Source organism: Meleagris gallopavo, chromosome 4 (genome assembly GCF_000146605.3).
Source record: "Meleagris gallopavo isolate NT-WF06-2002-E0010 breed Aviagen turkey brand Nicholas breeding stock chromosome 4, Turkey_5.1, whole genome shotgun sequence".
NCBI classification, from domain to species: Eukaryota; Metazoa; Chordata; class Aves; order Galliformes; family Phasianidae; genus Meleagris; species Meleagris gallopavo.
Genome location: NC_015014.2, coordinates 15,421,823 through 15,438,102, shown reverse-complemented (window position 1 = coordinate 15,438,102; position 16,280 = coordinate 15,421,823). Strand labels below are relative to the sequence as shown.

The following is a 16,280-nucleotide window of genomic DNA, read 5'->3' as shown; positions in this document are numbered from 1 at the left end:
TATATGTTACCGTTACATTTGCAGTTTGCAAAACACTTTTGAAGCATGTTGGTCCCAAAGATTATTTTTCTAGCCAGACTTTACTGGGAAGGTATAGTGGGCACGTATATAGTGCTCTAAAAATCTGGAATACTGTGAAATTTATGCAGCATATTCTTGTGTGACCTTCACAGAAGAGAGTTTGCCAAATTCTACATGCTATAGAATAAAACTGATGTGGTCTCCTTCCCTCTCAGCCAACCAGACACTGATTATGGGCTCAGCAATTGAGAAACTGTATTTTGCTTGAGTGTGGGTTCTGCTTACAGTAGATGCACTCTGCATCCTGGTGCCTGGATCATGCAGCTACTAATAACAGTGAAAACTGTGTGAAGAGATTAGAATTCTGAACTACAGAGCATTTCCTTTTAAGTTTTAGTCTGCTCTGAGTTCCTTCTTAATGTAATATTGTGTTGTGACTCATTTTGTTTAGGTTGCAAAATTGCCGTGGTCTTAGGCTCTACGCTGCGCAGAGATCCTAAAGAGAGGCAGATTTGGCTTTTCTTTGTGATGAAAAGAAGGCAAGATGCCAAGAACTGTAGACTGTACTTAGATTAACAGTCAGTATCAGTAACCTGTAATGTGATGTTTTGTGAAAGAGCATATGCTTCTTACCTTGTGTATTTGACTGTAGCTATGGGCTTGAAGGAGGCAAACATGAAGTGCTTATACGTTTTTCTGTGCTTCTACTATGTACCTACGCAGTGCACAATAGCTTCAGTGTAAATAACAATTTGATTCAGTATTTGGAGAAAGAAAGACCATCAAATGTTTCCATTAAGAGTGTAAACTGAGGACTTGAAAAACATTCCTATAGTCTTTAAAAGTTCTTCAAGGAGATGTCCTCAAACTTACCTGTCTCTACTGGATTTTGCCCCGCCCTTCATTTTTTGGATTGTTTTTCAATTTTGAAGGGACGAAGGCTGAAAGCAATTTACAGCAAACTGACCTTGCACAAAGAGCACTTTGGTTAAGGTGATTATTCTGTCAGGATGGTCCTTGTTTGCTTTGCCAGAATTGTCACAGTGGAACTGTCAAATAGGAGCGTTGTTATGGAACAGCCTGCAGAGAATATGATGTTACTCTTTATGAAATAAAAGCACAGGCTACTCTTTAAGCTTTCATGAATGTGCTTATTTAATACTCACGTATATGAGACTGCCAGCAGGATGCAACGTGTGGTGCCTTTGCTTTCTTTTGGCTATATTTTACCCTTAAATAGGTTTTCAATAGGTTGAATTAGCTACTTGAGGTATAACAGGACATAACCTGCTTTTGCTAATAGGGCCTTCCCATGAAAACAAGACTGTGATGTTGTTGTTTCTTCCCCACCTTTTTTAATCGTCCTTCTCTAGCAACAAAGCCTGAAAGAATATGTAGGACAGTGTGTGGAAACTCTCCCCTTAGCTGTCTAAGTGTATCTGACTCAAAAGTACAAGTCAGCAGTGGAAAAACGGTCGGTTCCATTGGTTCCAAGCAAGGGAGCACTAAAAGCTTGTAACCACACTTGAGTCACAGTAGCCAGGTTCCACTAGGAGTTGGAGAATCACATTAAGCAAGGCTAGAATGGCTGAGCCATTTAACTCTACAGGGCTGGAGGTGCAGCGGGTGAGAGGGGGCTGTGGGTGCCCCAACAACCACACTCCTCTCCACTCATTTCCTTCCTCTTCTTTAAGGCAGATTTGTCCAAATACCAGAGTATAAAACCTCCTGGTCACATGCCCAAAGTGGCAACATTCTGTTTTCAATACGTACCTCTGATGTGGTGTGTACTGTTTTATTTCTTTAAGGCTTTTTGCAAGAATGCACTCTAGCTATAGGGTTGAGGCAGTTTTGAAGCATATTTCCAGTATGAAAGAACTCAGTACCAATCCCTTCACTTCTGCTTACTATTTTTTGGTAGGTGCTCTATGACTGAGTCACTGTCAACATAAAGTAAAATAGAATTATTACATACAAATATAGTGTGTCTGACATGGTTTTATAAAAAAGAAAAGTCCTCTGATCAATTCAGGTTAAGGTTTGATTTTTCCTGTGAATTTCACCATCGGTGAGCCACAAAGAGTACTGCTGCCTCTACGTGCAGCATTTAATTCAGTTCATATTTCTAGATTGACAGTTCTGTGTCCCCATTCTTCAGTAACTTTGAAATATCAAAATAGAACAGAAAACCTTTTAGCCTGTAGACTGAGAAATCCAAGCCGACAGTGTGTTTCGCTGCTGAGATTTGTGGAAGAGTGAAACCAACAGCATAAGTCCTTTGTTTATCCATCAAAGACATACGAGAGTCCAGCTTGTCTTCGCAGTACTTTCTCAGGCCCCCAGAAAACATCAGCACTAATATTGCTAATGGTTCCTAAGACAATTTCAGCACGTGTTGTAATCAGTTGGATTTCTTGCTTTGCATTCATATTAGCACAGCTTAGCGTTACCTCTGTGCAGACAGTCGTGTCTGTGTGCTCCTAATGACTTGAGAAGAGACTATGGAAGGGTTTGTCTAAGAAGGAATCTTTTCTAAGATGAGCGTAATGAATGCTGCTGGGAAGATGCTCTGGATTTTGGTACCTGCTCTGGTAGGACTTTTACATATCCCAGAATTGCTCTCTTGCTTTTATGTATCAGTTTGTAAAATAGGAACTGTAGGATATCATTCAGTGTTATTCTGGCAGGCATTTTGAGGTCAACTGATGAAAGAGAAAAAAGAAGCAGTGAGTAGTTGTTTCTACTGTAGGTTGTTTTATTATACATGTACAACAGGCAGTAGTCTGATTGCTGTCTTGTTTCCAGCAGTCTGGTTGGATATTTCTGCATTTGATTAATGGTCTGTGGTTTGAATCTATTTCTCTCATGTATTTCACTGCTTTAACGTTTACTGTATTGCAGAGTGTGGAAAGCTTTAGCTCATCCAGGCCTATAGACAGAACAGGACCTGATGACATGGAAGTTTTATCTGAAGAAAGGTGATTTTCTTTCTTTCTTTTGTTTTTAATTGATTAAATATATGTACACTTCATTTTCCCTGTGATTGTAGTACTCAGAGACAGAATATGAGGGTTACATTTAGTTATGCTGCAGAGCAGTGTTACCTGTTACCATGTTAGCTTCAGAATGGAATTGTATGGAGGCACTGCTCACACCATGTGGGCTCTGCCCTACGCTGGATGTCAGCATGTCTCCCGGTCTATAAGGAGCAGCACAGAAGATGCTGATGGTGCAGACTTGAAAAGAAGTTGAGCTGTAGGCATCTGAACCTGCATGCTTCTCACAGGGGACTGCACAGCAACAGATGCATGTCTCACCTGGCCTTTGGCTTGGGAGTCAGCCCCTTTCTTTGTGCTCCTACAAGAGCTGTACAATAGCTGCACTTTGCTTTCCTACTACAACATTTCTCTCTACAAATATACTTGTTGGGAGAGGTGTATTTGTCTGCAAAGGTACAAATAGCTCCTGAGAAGAAGCAAAACAGATAGCTTAGCATCTTGAACTGCTGTAGGCCAGCATCCCTTCATTCACTGAAATGTATCAGCAAATGTGGAGCATCTGAAGTATCTGAAAACTTGAGTGTCCAGGAGTCATGGTTGTTTTTATTATAAGTGTGGTTTTGTGTTTGTAATATGTTGATTGTTTTTGTTTTGTTTTGTAGCAAAGAAAGTGAAAGCGGTGAGGGTTTTTTCAGGCACTCTCAGGTTGGTAATTTTTTTTTCCCTCATTTCAGTTTTGTGGGCTCTAAATGGGCTTTTTATTGAGTAGAAACAAGTAGTTAGGCATGTTCTGTATTCCCATTGAAATGTTTTTCTCCCAGAGAAATGGGATTAGCATTTGCTCTTTCTTTCCCACCCCTGTCCTTTTTACTTACATAATTTAAGGGCCCTCTCAACTATTGATGATCCTGAAAGCATCTGCTTCAGTCCCTTCAATCCCTCCTTGCCAAAACAAGAAGCATGAACTGAAGTCAAGCACTGTGGTTAGAGTCCCTTTGCAGTCAGTGTGAATAGAGTGTATAACTGCTTATTTCCCAGGGTAGCAACTTTGTGTATCTTGATTTATCTAAAATAATTTTGGTCTTTTATTTGCCATTTCTCCAGTGTGGCTTGTTATCTGAGAACGCAGGTGTCCCTGATCATTTGTCCTACAAACCTGGATTGACTCCTGCTTCTCTTTGAGGGCTGGTGGTTGAAATGAATGTCAGGAGGAGAATAAAAGGGAATTTGGCATTTATGTCAACAGTTTTTTCCCAAATTTTCCATTTCTGTTCAACACTCACCTCCTGCATCTGCTTGGTGGTTTTCCATCCCAACTTCTCACTAAAGGGAAGACTAAAGTTGTGTTAGGTGAGCACCTTTGAAGCCACCAGTTTATCTTTGCCTGATATACCTCTAGTCATTTAAAACAGTGGGCAAAGTTACCTGAGGCACCTCCGCCTCAATTGTGCACCCATTTTAGAGGAAAACTCTAACAGCTGTAGATAGTGTCTGGCATCTCTGGCCAGCTGGATTTAATGGAAGGATGTGAGGTTTTGTTTTGAGTTGTTGGTATTCTGTTTTGTTTGTTTGTTTTGACTGGTTGTTTTTTTAGTTGCTGCAGGGGATAATCTTTTTTCTTCCTTCTTCCTTTCCTCCATTCTTTCTTTCTAGCAGAGAAGACACAAGAGACTATTGTTGGACTCTGACCAGCAATGGAGTAGCTGCCCCTCTACAAGGGGTTGCTCAGCACTTGCTTTGATCACTGTTTTGATTAGGCTTAGCCAGATCTTCTGCTTTGCTCCCAGAGAGTCATTAATCCCCAGGTTTCCTGCACATGGCAGCATTAATTCCTGGCAGCTCTGACTCGTGAGCTGTTGTATTTCCCGGAATACAAACTCTGCAACACCTCCAAATTCTTCTTGCATGTGGAGAAGGTGCTATTGCTGCCACACCACAGAGTGCTTCTATTCAACTTTTAAACGAGTCTGGAGGAGATCTGTTTGAATGTGAAATTGTGGTCTTAAAATTAACTCATTTAGAAGAGTTTTAAAATTCAGTATTAATTGTGGGAGGAGATGTAGCCATAACCCTCATAACTCATAAATCTCACAGGAGATGGCATTATATAGGAATTACAAGGTCAAGAAAATGTTACATTCATGCAGAGGTACATGCAGAGGTAGTTTTACATTCATTGTCCCTTAAAAGCCTGTTACTTAGGGTAGCTTAAAAACATACCTTTTGTAACAAATATTCAGAATGATGAAGGGACTTTGTTAATTTTTTCTCACTTGATCTGAAAATGTTAGGAGAGGTATTTGAAATTGCTTCTAGATATTGTTTATGCAGACCTAAGGCAGTAAAAATACCTTGAAACATAGGTCTTGAATGAGTTTTGAGTGGTTTTGTAGCATTCATTATCTGCCTTTGGAGTAGCTGGGTTTCAGAATGAAAATAAGTAATTTCTAATACCCAAGTTTTGTTAAGGAAAGTTGTCCTAAACAGAACTGAGTGTCACTTACTCAGTAGAAGTCTGCTTGCAGCCTGAGACCCTCGCTCTAAGAAACATTGTTTACCACAATGTTGCCTATACTTTGAATGTAATAACACAAAAATGTTTGTCAACTTGTTGATTGTTGATGGCATTCAGGTAGTATACTAAGTCTGGAAACCAGAAAAACTTGTACTTCTTTGTCTGGTGGCAAAGCAAGAAGAGAACTGCGGAAGTTTTCCATCTGATAACTTTGGCCACATAATCCACTTTCATTACCAAGCTCTTCTGCAGACAAGAATATACATTGTGAAGAGTTAAATTGCACTTACTTTCAGAAAATACTTGAGAGTAGGTCATTCTTTGTTAATGTAGCAAAGTACTTAAGTTTCAAGATTGACCCAGCACTGCAACAAGCGTAGGGGAGAAATGGTATGACTCAGGATTGAGCTGGCAGAGTGACTGAATTCTTGCATTGAGTTATATTATCAGAAGATGCTTAAGAATGCTTCTTGCTGGTGGTTGCAATGGATGATCAGATGTAGGAGAAGTATATCTTTTGTATGAAATTCATTTGAATCCACATGCAACTGAACAGAACACAGCTTCCTCCTGATCTGAATTCAAAGATCTGTTTCCATTTAATTCTAGCTGCTGGAGCTACTCTTTATGCTGAATCTCCTTTGGAGCAGAGAAAGCAGCGGAATTGTCCCCAGGTTATTTACATCTGTGGTTATTAGTAACTGCAAAGCAGATTCTGAAAAGCACAGTCAAGTGCCTAATTTAAATTTTTTTAGTCATTTATGTAATATGTGCAATGCAACATGGCTGCCAACTGCTTCTGAGATCATAAAGTTGCTGCCCCTTTGATTTATGAGAAACGGTGGCATCTCTTTTCCTAAAGCAAGGAATTTCTGCCTTGATTTTTGTCTTGAAGGTTGGGAACTGGTGGCATCAGGAAATCAATAAGAAAGTAAGCAATGAGGATACTGAATTACCTACCAATTTGTGAGTCTTAATTCAAAGAAGGTTAAACATCTGCCTTCTTGTGTCTCCTGGGTTTATACTAGCATTGTTCTTCGTAACACCTAATGATTTATTCATTGTATTAGAGGCTACATCACTGAGCAAGTGAGCACAGACAGGACAGTCACTGGCTGCAGGCACAGCACAGGCCTGATTTAAAACATTTCCGACAACTGAAGTGACTTTAGAAGGAAAATGTGCATATAACCTTCCTAATATATCTGTAGTGGAGATGTTTACACATCTGGGAGAGTGTCCTTTTATCTGCTACAAACATCTTTTCAGAGTCGCAATAAGTCAGGAGATTGTACGCTCTTTGTAGAAAGATATTTAGTTCTGTAATTACTGTTAGTGATGGTAACGATATGTTTTGAGGTTGCTCCCTTTTGAAATAGTTAAAATGTGGATAAGCTCTTCACACTTGTTACATGCTGTTCTTAATAGCATCAATTTGAAGCTTATCACTTGATTTCTTTTGGCCTTAAAGGTCTGTGCTGGCAATTTAAATGCAGTTTCTAAACTGGTACAGTTTGTTCTCTAGCAAGTGCAAAATACTGCCTGTTTCTGGCCACTGGCCAGTCTTTCTGTTTATAATGTACACTGACTATTTAGATTCTGGCAGGAAAAGGAAATAAAATTTCACTGGACCTTAAAGAAATATTTAAGTCCTCCCAACCTAGAAGCAGCTTAAAAGTTGTTGAGTGGTGAATTAGCATTTTTCCATGTACAGCTTTCACAATAACCACATTTGTAATCAGATTTAGCGTCAATCTGTACGAGTTATTAGTGCCTTGGCAAACTGTCATTTGGTGTTTCCTTTTGTTACAATGTTTTTAAAAGGTGACTTACTGAAATGAAAAGGAAATACAAACCTTATAGAAATACAACGCAGAACAGCGTTTACTAATACTGGGATGTTCATCATCCAGGCAGGTGGGACTGGATCCATGAAAACATTCTTCATGCAATGTGTGAATTGGGCAGGTTTTTTTTTCCTTCTCTATGTGAAGATTACATGTTTTTCTCAGCTGAGAGGAAAAGTAAAAAAACAACATGCAAACTTCTTGGATATGAAAAAAAAAAAACAACTGAAATGTGCCTTACTAATCCACTAAGAATATTGATTTGGTACAGTTTGGCCATGCTTCAGAATTTACAGGAAAAAGAAGTCAAAATGTAGAAGTTAATTTTTTTATCCACGTTTTCTTCACACATTAGCTCAAGCAGATTGTAAATAGATTATCAAAATACCTGTGGGGAAGAAGTCTGTATGTTGCTTACCTGCTAGACTGTATTTGAGAGAGCAATGCTCAGCTGTTCTTACCAAGACCAAACACTTCAAGTGTAACACTATCCATTCGCATGGCTGTTTAGACGTGTCCCACTACACGTTTGTGCACATGCTTTACTCTTCCTATTCCTCACGGCCCTCTGTGAGCCATTTCAGCTTGTTTATTTTGTTGTGGTCAAACTGCCTGTGTCACGAAGCCCTGTTCCAGCACACGCACAGTGTGCCTGGGTTATGTGGACAGCTGAGATTTCTCCACAAAAGCACACACTGTGTGTGGTGTGTCAGGATGAGTAGTTGTGAGACAAACAGCAGTTACCTCTAGGTAGCATTAAATTATGAACCATTTACTTGACAGCATTCTGCCATTGTTTTTTGTTGTTGTTGTTTTCTTAAGTCATTGGATGCTTGTATGAATGTTTTGGCTCGTTCCCAGAGTCCGCACTGCTTTCCAGCTGAGATGCCAAACCCTACTGCCGTTTGGATTTGCGCAACACCGCTTTAATACCCAGAGCTCCTCCATAAATAGTTCTGCTCTCCCCACGCCCATCTAGAAAACAACCACAGGAAATCGGGGAATGTGCAGCCTGCACAGCTTAGCTGGCACTAATTGATTTGAGCCAGCACAGCCTGCGTGAGAGCATTTGTGTACGTAGCCTGCTCTGCTTGCTGTCTGCAGCTGCTACCGGTGCCTGCTTTTTAGAAGACCACGTATTGCCTCAGCCTTGCAACAGCATTTCTGTTGCCGTTCCAAGGAGCTGCACTCCTGTAGGAACTCTTTGCAGCTTCCTCTTCCTCTCCCTTCCTCCCTGAGGTCCTCCCTCCCTTTTCACCCCAATCAGTCAGCAGAGGCTTTTTCAGCTGCATGCGGTTGTCAGGGCAGGCAGCCTCAGGAACTTGCCGTGGCTTCCTGAAGAAGGGAAAATTCAAGGAAGGCAAATAGATGTTTTTAACAGTGTCAGTGATTGGTACGTAGGGGCCACTGCAAAAGGCTTTGAATTTGGAACTGGAAATGTCAGGTTCTTTTTATTTTGACTTTTTTATTTAAAAGCATGAGCTTACTGCTGCTGTGACTGCAGGGTTTTATTCCTGACTCTTCATCTTGAAATTTTTTTTTTTTCCCCCCTTCATTTCTGTGGGAATATAGCAGCCTTCAAGTATGAAGATTCAAGAACACCCAAGCATTCCTGAAAACAAGCTGCAAAGAAATCAAGATGCTGATGATCAGGAAAACAGCTTTGTGTCAGAAGTGCCTCGGCTGGATTTGACAACGCTGTGTGATGACAACAACTGGGAAGGTAAGATTTGTTTCATGGCTGTTCAAATGAGTTAAAAGAGAGAAGGAAACATCAGTGGGCTGGATATATCTTTTTGTGCTAAACTTCCCTTGCCAAAAACAACAGGAAAGCAATTTTGTCCTGAATATGGAATTGAAAGTTTGGAGAAATTGGAAGTGAAATTCTAAACAGTTACTAGTTCCACTTGTCCCTTTGAGAAAGAAAATACAGTGTTTTATTCTTGAAGTTATGTTCATGTGCTATTTGGTACTGTAAGTCTCTGTGTGCTTTAGGATAATTTATTTCTTGATGGCTGGTTGCTTGACAGCTAAGCTGGAGATCTAAGTAATAGTGCTTTCTTCAAAGAATATTTCACAGTCAGGAAGGAACATTCTTCTTTCTCTCTATTCTTTTACTTCTGTTGTTGTTTGGAAGTAAAGATTTAGATCTGGAAAGCACAGTTGGGGGAAAAAATGGCTGTCTATCTAGTGCTTTGTACCTTGATTTCTCTTACAAACAATATTTTTTGAATGTATGGTGTGAAAAAGTTATGATCACAGGCTCGAAGGGCACTATGAAATTGCTTGTGGTTTAAATTAATGTAGTTTATTAGCACTCATCTCCAGAGTGTATGCTTATTTGTCTTTTTCACTGACCTAGGTTAGAGAAAGAAATCTGTCGTGCAGAGTATGAGCATTGTGAACTTCCATTTCATTTGAAATAGAGGGGAACTGAAGGAGTCCAGTGTCTCTGGGATCAGAGCCCTTCTCACTTACTGTGTCTCTCTCCTTTCTACAAGCAGGAGTTGTCCTGCCTCGTTTGTGCTTTGGAAGTGAGAGAGAGGTTTTGACAGGGAAGAAATGGGAAGATGCAAGCACTGTATTGTAATAGTCAAAGCAAGAGGGGAAAAATGTGTATCTGTAGTTTATTAATCTAAAAAGGAGCACTGACGAGTTAGTTAAGCTCTCTGGTCCTGTCTCCACAGTGTACATGACTTGTATTTTGCCTTTCTGTCTAGTTAAGACACCTTGAGCATAAGTAAATAAAAGCCACAAGCCCTGGCTGCTTTTGATGCATCCAGGCAGCCAGTCACCATGGACAGAAGAGAGTTTCTCCACTCGCTCATTAGCGGGGATTCCCTGGGTGATATCACCAGGCGTGCGGCGCGGCTGATCAAAGCGGTGCGGAAGGGCTCCCGCGGGGCCTTGGCTGCCCTGGTGTTGGTGAGGTGCCAATCAGCACAGTCCCTCAGGGCCTCGGGCCGGGTGATCACGTCTGTGTTCCCAGAGGTGAAGTTTGGCTGCAGCCATCATGTGAACCTTTGGGAATAAAGACTCTTTTTTTCTTCTCGGTGCACGCCTGTGGCAAGCAGTGTTACTAATGGGAGTCATATGAGCGTGTGAAGGGCAGAACACAGCTCCCTTCTGTCTGACAGAGGTTTTTCCCATGGTGTGAATTACGTTGCACCTTGGTACAAATCTCTCATTGTAGGCGTGTGCTTGTGTTTGGATCCCAGCTTTCTTGCACTGCAAATATGAAACAGGATTTATGAGCGCCTGTGACTACATTTGAGAGTGCTTCTTTCAGATTCTTCCTCCATTTTGTTCAAATGTTTTTCACAAAAGGAAGAGGTAGACAGCAAACAAATCAGCTCTAGAGTGAGAGAGATGTCATCTCCTAGAACACTTGCTTACCAGAATCACCGTTTGGTTAGTGTGGGTTCAAGTGCAGCAAAATGGTGGCCTCTGCATCTGAGCAAGGAGACAGGGAAGATTATGTATCTGTGGATGTGAAATCAAGCTTTCTGAAGCCAGAAATGGCTCGACGCTAACTCAACTTTGGGATCATTTCTGCTGCTAATGGCAAAGGCTGTTAGTGAGCCTGGCTATGCAAGGCAGGGCTGTGCCACTCATGCACAGCTTCAACAGGCCAAGTACTGTCTCTTCCCTGCCAGCATGCATCACTCAGGCCTTTATACATCTCGTCTGTGTCCTTACTGCACCTCTGGCCCTTCCCCAGTGGAAAGGGAAAGGCCCTGTGTCTTCAGCTATGGTAAGGACCAATTATTTGCTGTACCTTTGGGGTGGGTTCCTTTGCAGGAACTACTGCAGGACGTGTAGGGTATGGTGTGAGCAGGCTGCTGGCAGAGCATCTGCATGCTGAGGGGGAGGCACCATCAGCTGTAGCTGTCACTGCCTCTGCACGCAGGCTGAGGAAGAGCCTTGGAGAACTGGCACAAAGTTGCATAAGGCTGCCTTGTCTGCTGACTAGCTCTTATTCTTCACTCAGGCAGACTTCTTATCATGTTAAGACCAACGCTGTCATAAAGAACACTAATTCAGGGGCACTGCACTGTGATAGTTGCCATGTGAACTGGCAGGGTTATTCTAGAAATAATTTTTACCTGATTATTTTTAAGATTCGCTGCGCAGTCAGACTTGTACACAAGAGGAGAGATTAGATATACTTGTACAGGATGTGTTCCTCTTGCTGTGGATTGTGTTAGAATTGAATGCCATGAGTGGGAAGGACACAGTGTTCTCTCAGAATCCAGTGCTATTGTGCAGAATTCTTACCAAATGTTGCTAATTCAAGCACAGAATTTGTTATCCTGCCCTCAAGGAAAAATCTGGAAGTATGTTGCTCTCCTAATAGTGGCTGGCCCTGTCATCAGCTTGGAGCTGAGCAGATAGTTCAGTAAGTTATCTGACACGTGTGATTGCTGCCTATGTCGCCTCATTACTGAGGTTTTAAAAAAGGGTTCTGTAAATGAAATTTGAAGCAAAGTTTGCAGTAACAACCTCTTGCGAAACAATCAGCAGTCATTTTTCTTTTAAGCTTAAAAAAAAAAGACTACAAGCGGAAATTTAAAATGAATAAGCATTCTCTTCAGTTTTGAGAGCTCAAGTATTGTAGCACTAAGTCTCTGAGGGTGAAGCTGATCTCCAAATAGTTTTGAGATGGATTTAATTGATACTTTCCCACGAAAAGAAGTGGGGTAATGAGAAGGAAAAAAGGTGTATAGCAAGAGAAACAACATTCTAGAATTGTTTTTGACACTAGCCTTAGATCAGTGTATTTATGTGCATCAGACATAAATCAAACAGTGGCGAAACATGCTGTTTTTATCACCATATGTAGAAATGAATAATTGCATTGCTTACAGATTTCATTTTATAGCAGCAGTATTAAAAAAACAAAACAAAACCGAACAACAGCGTTTGTTATGGTGCAACACTATTAGCAAATTGCAAAATTGTCTGGATAGCTGGTAAATGTTTCATCTCACTGACAAATTAAGGTAGTTCTTTGCTTGGGCTGTTCTTTTCTATCTATTTAGGAGGAGAATGCCAGTGCTGTTTAAGGATGTAAAATACTGACCAAGTGAATGTTTTGAGGTTTTGAATTGATTTATTCATTCCATTATGAGATGTCTTTCTGGGGTCTTCTAAGGGGAATTTAGTGCTAGGACCTCAGGTGTTGTAATTAGTTTAGGCTTTTTAATCCCTCCAGACCTACTTCAGTTCACAGCAGTGAAGAATTTTAGCCTCCTGGGGCTGTCATGTGTGTGCTGAAGCAGTATACGTCAGCTGTATGGCTACAGAGAGAACACAAACCCTCGATGGCCTTGTGCTGGTTGTGCCTCTGGGCAGATGCACATGGCAGTACCCCTCTGCTGGCCCTGCAGCCCCCAGTAATCCTGTCACAGATAAAAAGCAGAACAATTAAAGAAGAAATAAAAAGTCAGGCTTGACAGCAGGATGGCATGGAGCTGATAATAACCTCTACTGAATTCGATAAAATTCATTTTTCTTCTTGCTTGATACAGGTTTATTAATAAGACCAGTTCTTTGTGTGGCAGATTGATGCTGCAACAGGCGTATGAATGCCTACAGGGTTTTGCAGAGCAACACCTGGCAGGTGGCCAGCTTTGTTAAAAGGTTAGCTGGTGGTGAGATTGGAGAGGAGTGCATCACTCCTGAGGGTCTGCATATCAGTGTATTTCACTTCTGTGACAACTTAGAAAACAGCATACCTGGAAGAAACACGAGAGTCTGACCAGGAAATAGAAAACTAGCTCACCTTTTCTCTGCACTGGCACAGCCATGCTTGTTAAATATTCCCAAAGCTATTTATTTTTTTCATAAAAGGTTTTTATTATGAACAAAACAAGTACATAGAAGGAATATAGAAGCTTTCTCAGAGTGAGAGATCTGTTCAAGACAAAAGAGTACAGGTAGCTGCTCTGTCAAGTCAGTGGCAAAGAAAAGGCAAAACATTTACATTTTTTACTGAGACTTTTAGCAGAAATAGCCACAGTATTAAAACTATTAAATATTTCAAACCTGAACTGTTAAGTCCAGGAATTTAGCAGCCTTTGGAAAGGATTTAAAACTTTTATATGTGTATCTTCTGTAAATAAATAACAAAAGAAGCTATAACTTCAGTTGAGCAGGTTTGGGTTGATTGTTCACTATCAGAAAAGGAAGCTTCTTACCCTGAGTGGGTTACTATTTGTTTGTGCAGTCCAAGTTTCTGGCACCCGACCCACATAAAGAACAGGACAGCCAGTCTGTAACTCTGATCCAGTTCATGGTCTGATGTAGATAAGATCCGTAATTCTAAATAACTAAATATGTTCCTTTATTATTTGCTTTGTTCCTTTTGTTTATGTCCCTTTGTTCCCATATTTATCTGTTCTTTTGTTATATGTTCGGGGGGGGGAGGAGGGAAGCATCATTACTCATTCTGTGTCCAGATGAGGTTTTTCTTCTAAACGCATATAATCAGCAAGGGAAACAACTTGCCCATCGAGTCTTTCCATCGTAGGAGTGAGAATTAAAACCAGCTGATTTTCTATAGCAAGCATTTCATATGACAAGTCTCAAATTTGATCTCTCCTTTTAGGTATTTTTTTTTCCTTTTATCAGCTTTTTCCTTTTGGATTCGACTTTTGGGCACAACATATACTCACCTTAGGACAAAATCACATGCATCATGCATGCTTTGTAATGGCTTTTTTTAGCTGCTATAGTAAAAGCTTTATTTGGTTACCGCCAAATATACTTTTGACTTCTCCTAAGTTTATTCCATCTGTGTAAATCCCATGAGGATGTGATTTAATGATTTCCAAGAGCAAACTCTGTTTTGGTGTGAGTGTATTCCAAAAACTGGAAATGAAAAATGTCTGGAAGAATTGCATGCATCACTTACCTCATTTCTGCTAGTCAGATGTATCAGATTTGTTCCTTTCTTGTTATCAGCCATTAATTTGCTGCAAGAGATCATGTGAGGACCTGAAATTATGAGAGTCAGGAAAGGGCCAGAGGCCAAAGTATCACTGGTTGGGTGAATGATTTGCCCTTAGTTTCCTCTTCGTTCATATTAGGTACCTTGAGCAAATTTTTTCAGTTATTAGGTATCATCAAGGTGAATGCAGCTTAGAAAAAGCTCATGTTACAGAAATTACTTAGGGGAAATACAGGCTGCAGGACCTTTCCAATCCATGGCAATGCAACCTATTTCCATCTGAGTTTTGCACACCTCATTAATGCAGCCCCTATGAGCACTTGTATGTGCCAAGAATGTGCTTCACTTATCACAACACTTCAGAGGTGCAAACACCTCCAGCCATCCCTTTCAGGATAGCTTCTCAGTTTGCATGCAGCACCAATCTCTAAGCAGAGGTATGCAATTTAAATTCATGTATCAATAAGAAGGGGAAAGGAGGAGAGTCACCTTTGTTGCAGCAGAATTCCTCCAGGCTGGTCATTCCTGAGCTGTGCATGATCTCGTGCTGCCTGAGCTGTACTTAGGGGAGAACAGCACAAGATTCTGTAAGGGAGTCCCCACAAAATCCATTCTAAGCTATCTAAGTCTTAACCTTGTTCAGCAGAAGGAAATACTGCTTTTAGTTCAAAAAATTACTAGCTTCAAAAGCCTCTTCCCTTTGTGGAACAAGAACAGACATGCTAGGCACAGGGAATACTGAGTCCCTATCTCTGAGCCTGGTCTGGGAGCTTTCTATAGGGTTTTGTTTTGTTACTTGACTCTAGAACTATTTGTTAGGTTTATAAGTTCAAGGCCTGGCTCTTAAACTGTTTAATCCCATGGTGCTAAGTAGGAGCATGCAAATCAGCTTAGTAAACTATCTGAACAGAAAATGCTCGACTCCTTATGGCATCTGGAGGAGCTGTCACAAGATTGAGGCGATTGTTTTCTATGGGCTCCAGTATGTGAAGCAGCAACACTAAATTGGGCTTCCATTTCTCTCCCACCCCATAATCTCCCTGTATGGTATGGGTTTCACTTCCAGCTAAGCATTAAATATTTTCTCACTCTTCTGCCATGAAGCAGGTTTACATATGAAAGAGAAAAGAGGAAAAATCAGCCCATATGACAGCTGGGTGCCCTATAGAACTGGTAGTAGTACAGTGAGGCAGTCTTTCCTTACAGGCTAGAAAAACGTATGTTTCCTTCTAGTCTTGAATTTTCAGCCATGTGTGGCAGAGTTGTGTTGGGGAACAGGAGGACAATCATGGTGCTGCTCATTTGCAGCATTCGTATGACCTAAAACTGAGGAGCTTCTTCCTATAGCCAGCTTGCCTCCTTTATCCTGCCTTGTGCCAATAATTTTGTTCTATCCTGGACTTATTTCCTCAAAGGTAGTGGCTGGTGATACCTTCTCTTGGTATCAATCCATGGTAATTCCAGACAGATTATGGATCCATCTTTGTGCTGCACCCAGCAGATTATTTATGCTTGTATAGAGCATCCACTGTGACCAGGCAATGTTTTGTACTTCTTTGCACACTGGCAGATGTAAATAATGACCCAGAGAATACCCGACACTGACAAGAAGCAATCATTTAGGACAATGGGGTCATGATATGACATGAGAAATGTTGTCTGGAGTCTATGGTACTTGTAAAACAAAAATGATAAAATCCATCTTTGTCTTGGTGTTCCTAGAGCCCATCCCTGCACTTTCTTCATGGCAGCGAGATGGCTTAGACTCAGAAGAGGCTCGCCTTTCCCCACAGGCTGGTCGTTTAATTCGCCAGCTCCTGGATGAGGACAGTGATCCTATGCTGTCTCCTCGCTTCTATGCCTATGGACAGAGCCAGCAGTACCTGGATGATACAGAAGTGCCTCCTTCCCCTCCCAATTCTCATTCATTTATGAGGTGGGTTGTG

The 16,280-nt window shown here is 41.0% G+C and overlaps 1 protein-coding gene across 8 annotated transcripts in view; it reads left to right on the top strand.

The window, feature by feature from the left end:
- Positions 1 to 16,280, top strand: part of FAM13A (family with sequence similarity 13 member A) — a 46,382-nt gene that overhangs the window by 14,241 nt on the left and 15,861 nt on the right. For 5 of the 8 annotated variants that reach the window (XM_019614549.2, XM_019614548.2, XM_019614551.2 and 2 more), the window contains 5 exons: positions 2,923 to 2,999; positions 3,683 to 3,725; positions 6,431 to 6,466; positions 8,955 to 9,105; positions 16,057 to 16,270. In XM_019614549.2, the coding sequence (XP_019470094.1) occupies positions 2,923 to 2,999; positions 3,683 to 3,725; positions 6,431 to 6,466; positions 8,955 to 9,105; positions 16,057 to 16,270 (521 nt within the window). The remainder of the gene's footprint in view (positions 1 to 2,922; positions 3,000 to 3,682; positions 3,726 to 6,430; positions 6,467 to 8,954; positions 9,106 to 16,056; positions 16,271 to 16,280) is intronic. The other 3 variants (XM_010709623.3, XM_010709621.3, XM_010709625.3) reach the window with 3 other exon arrangements.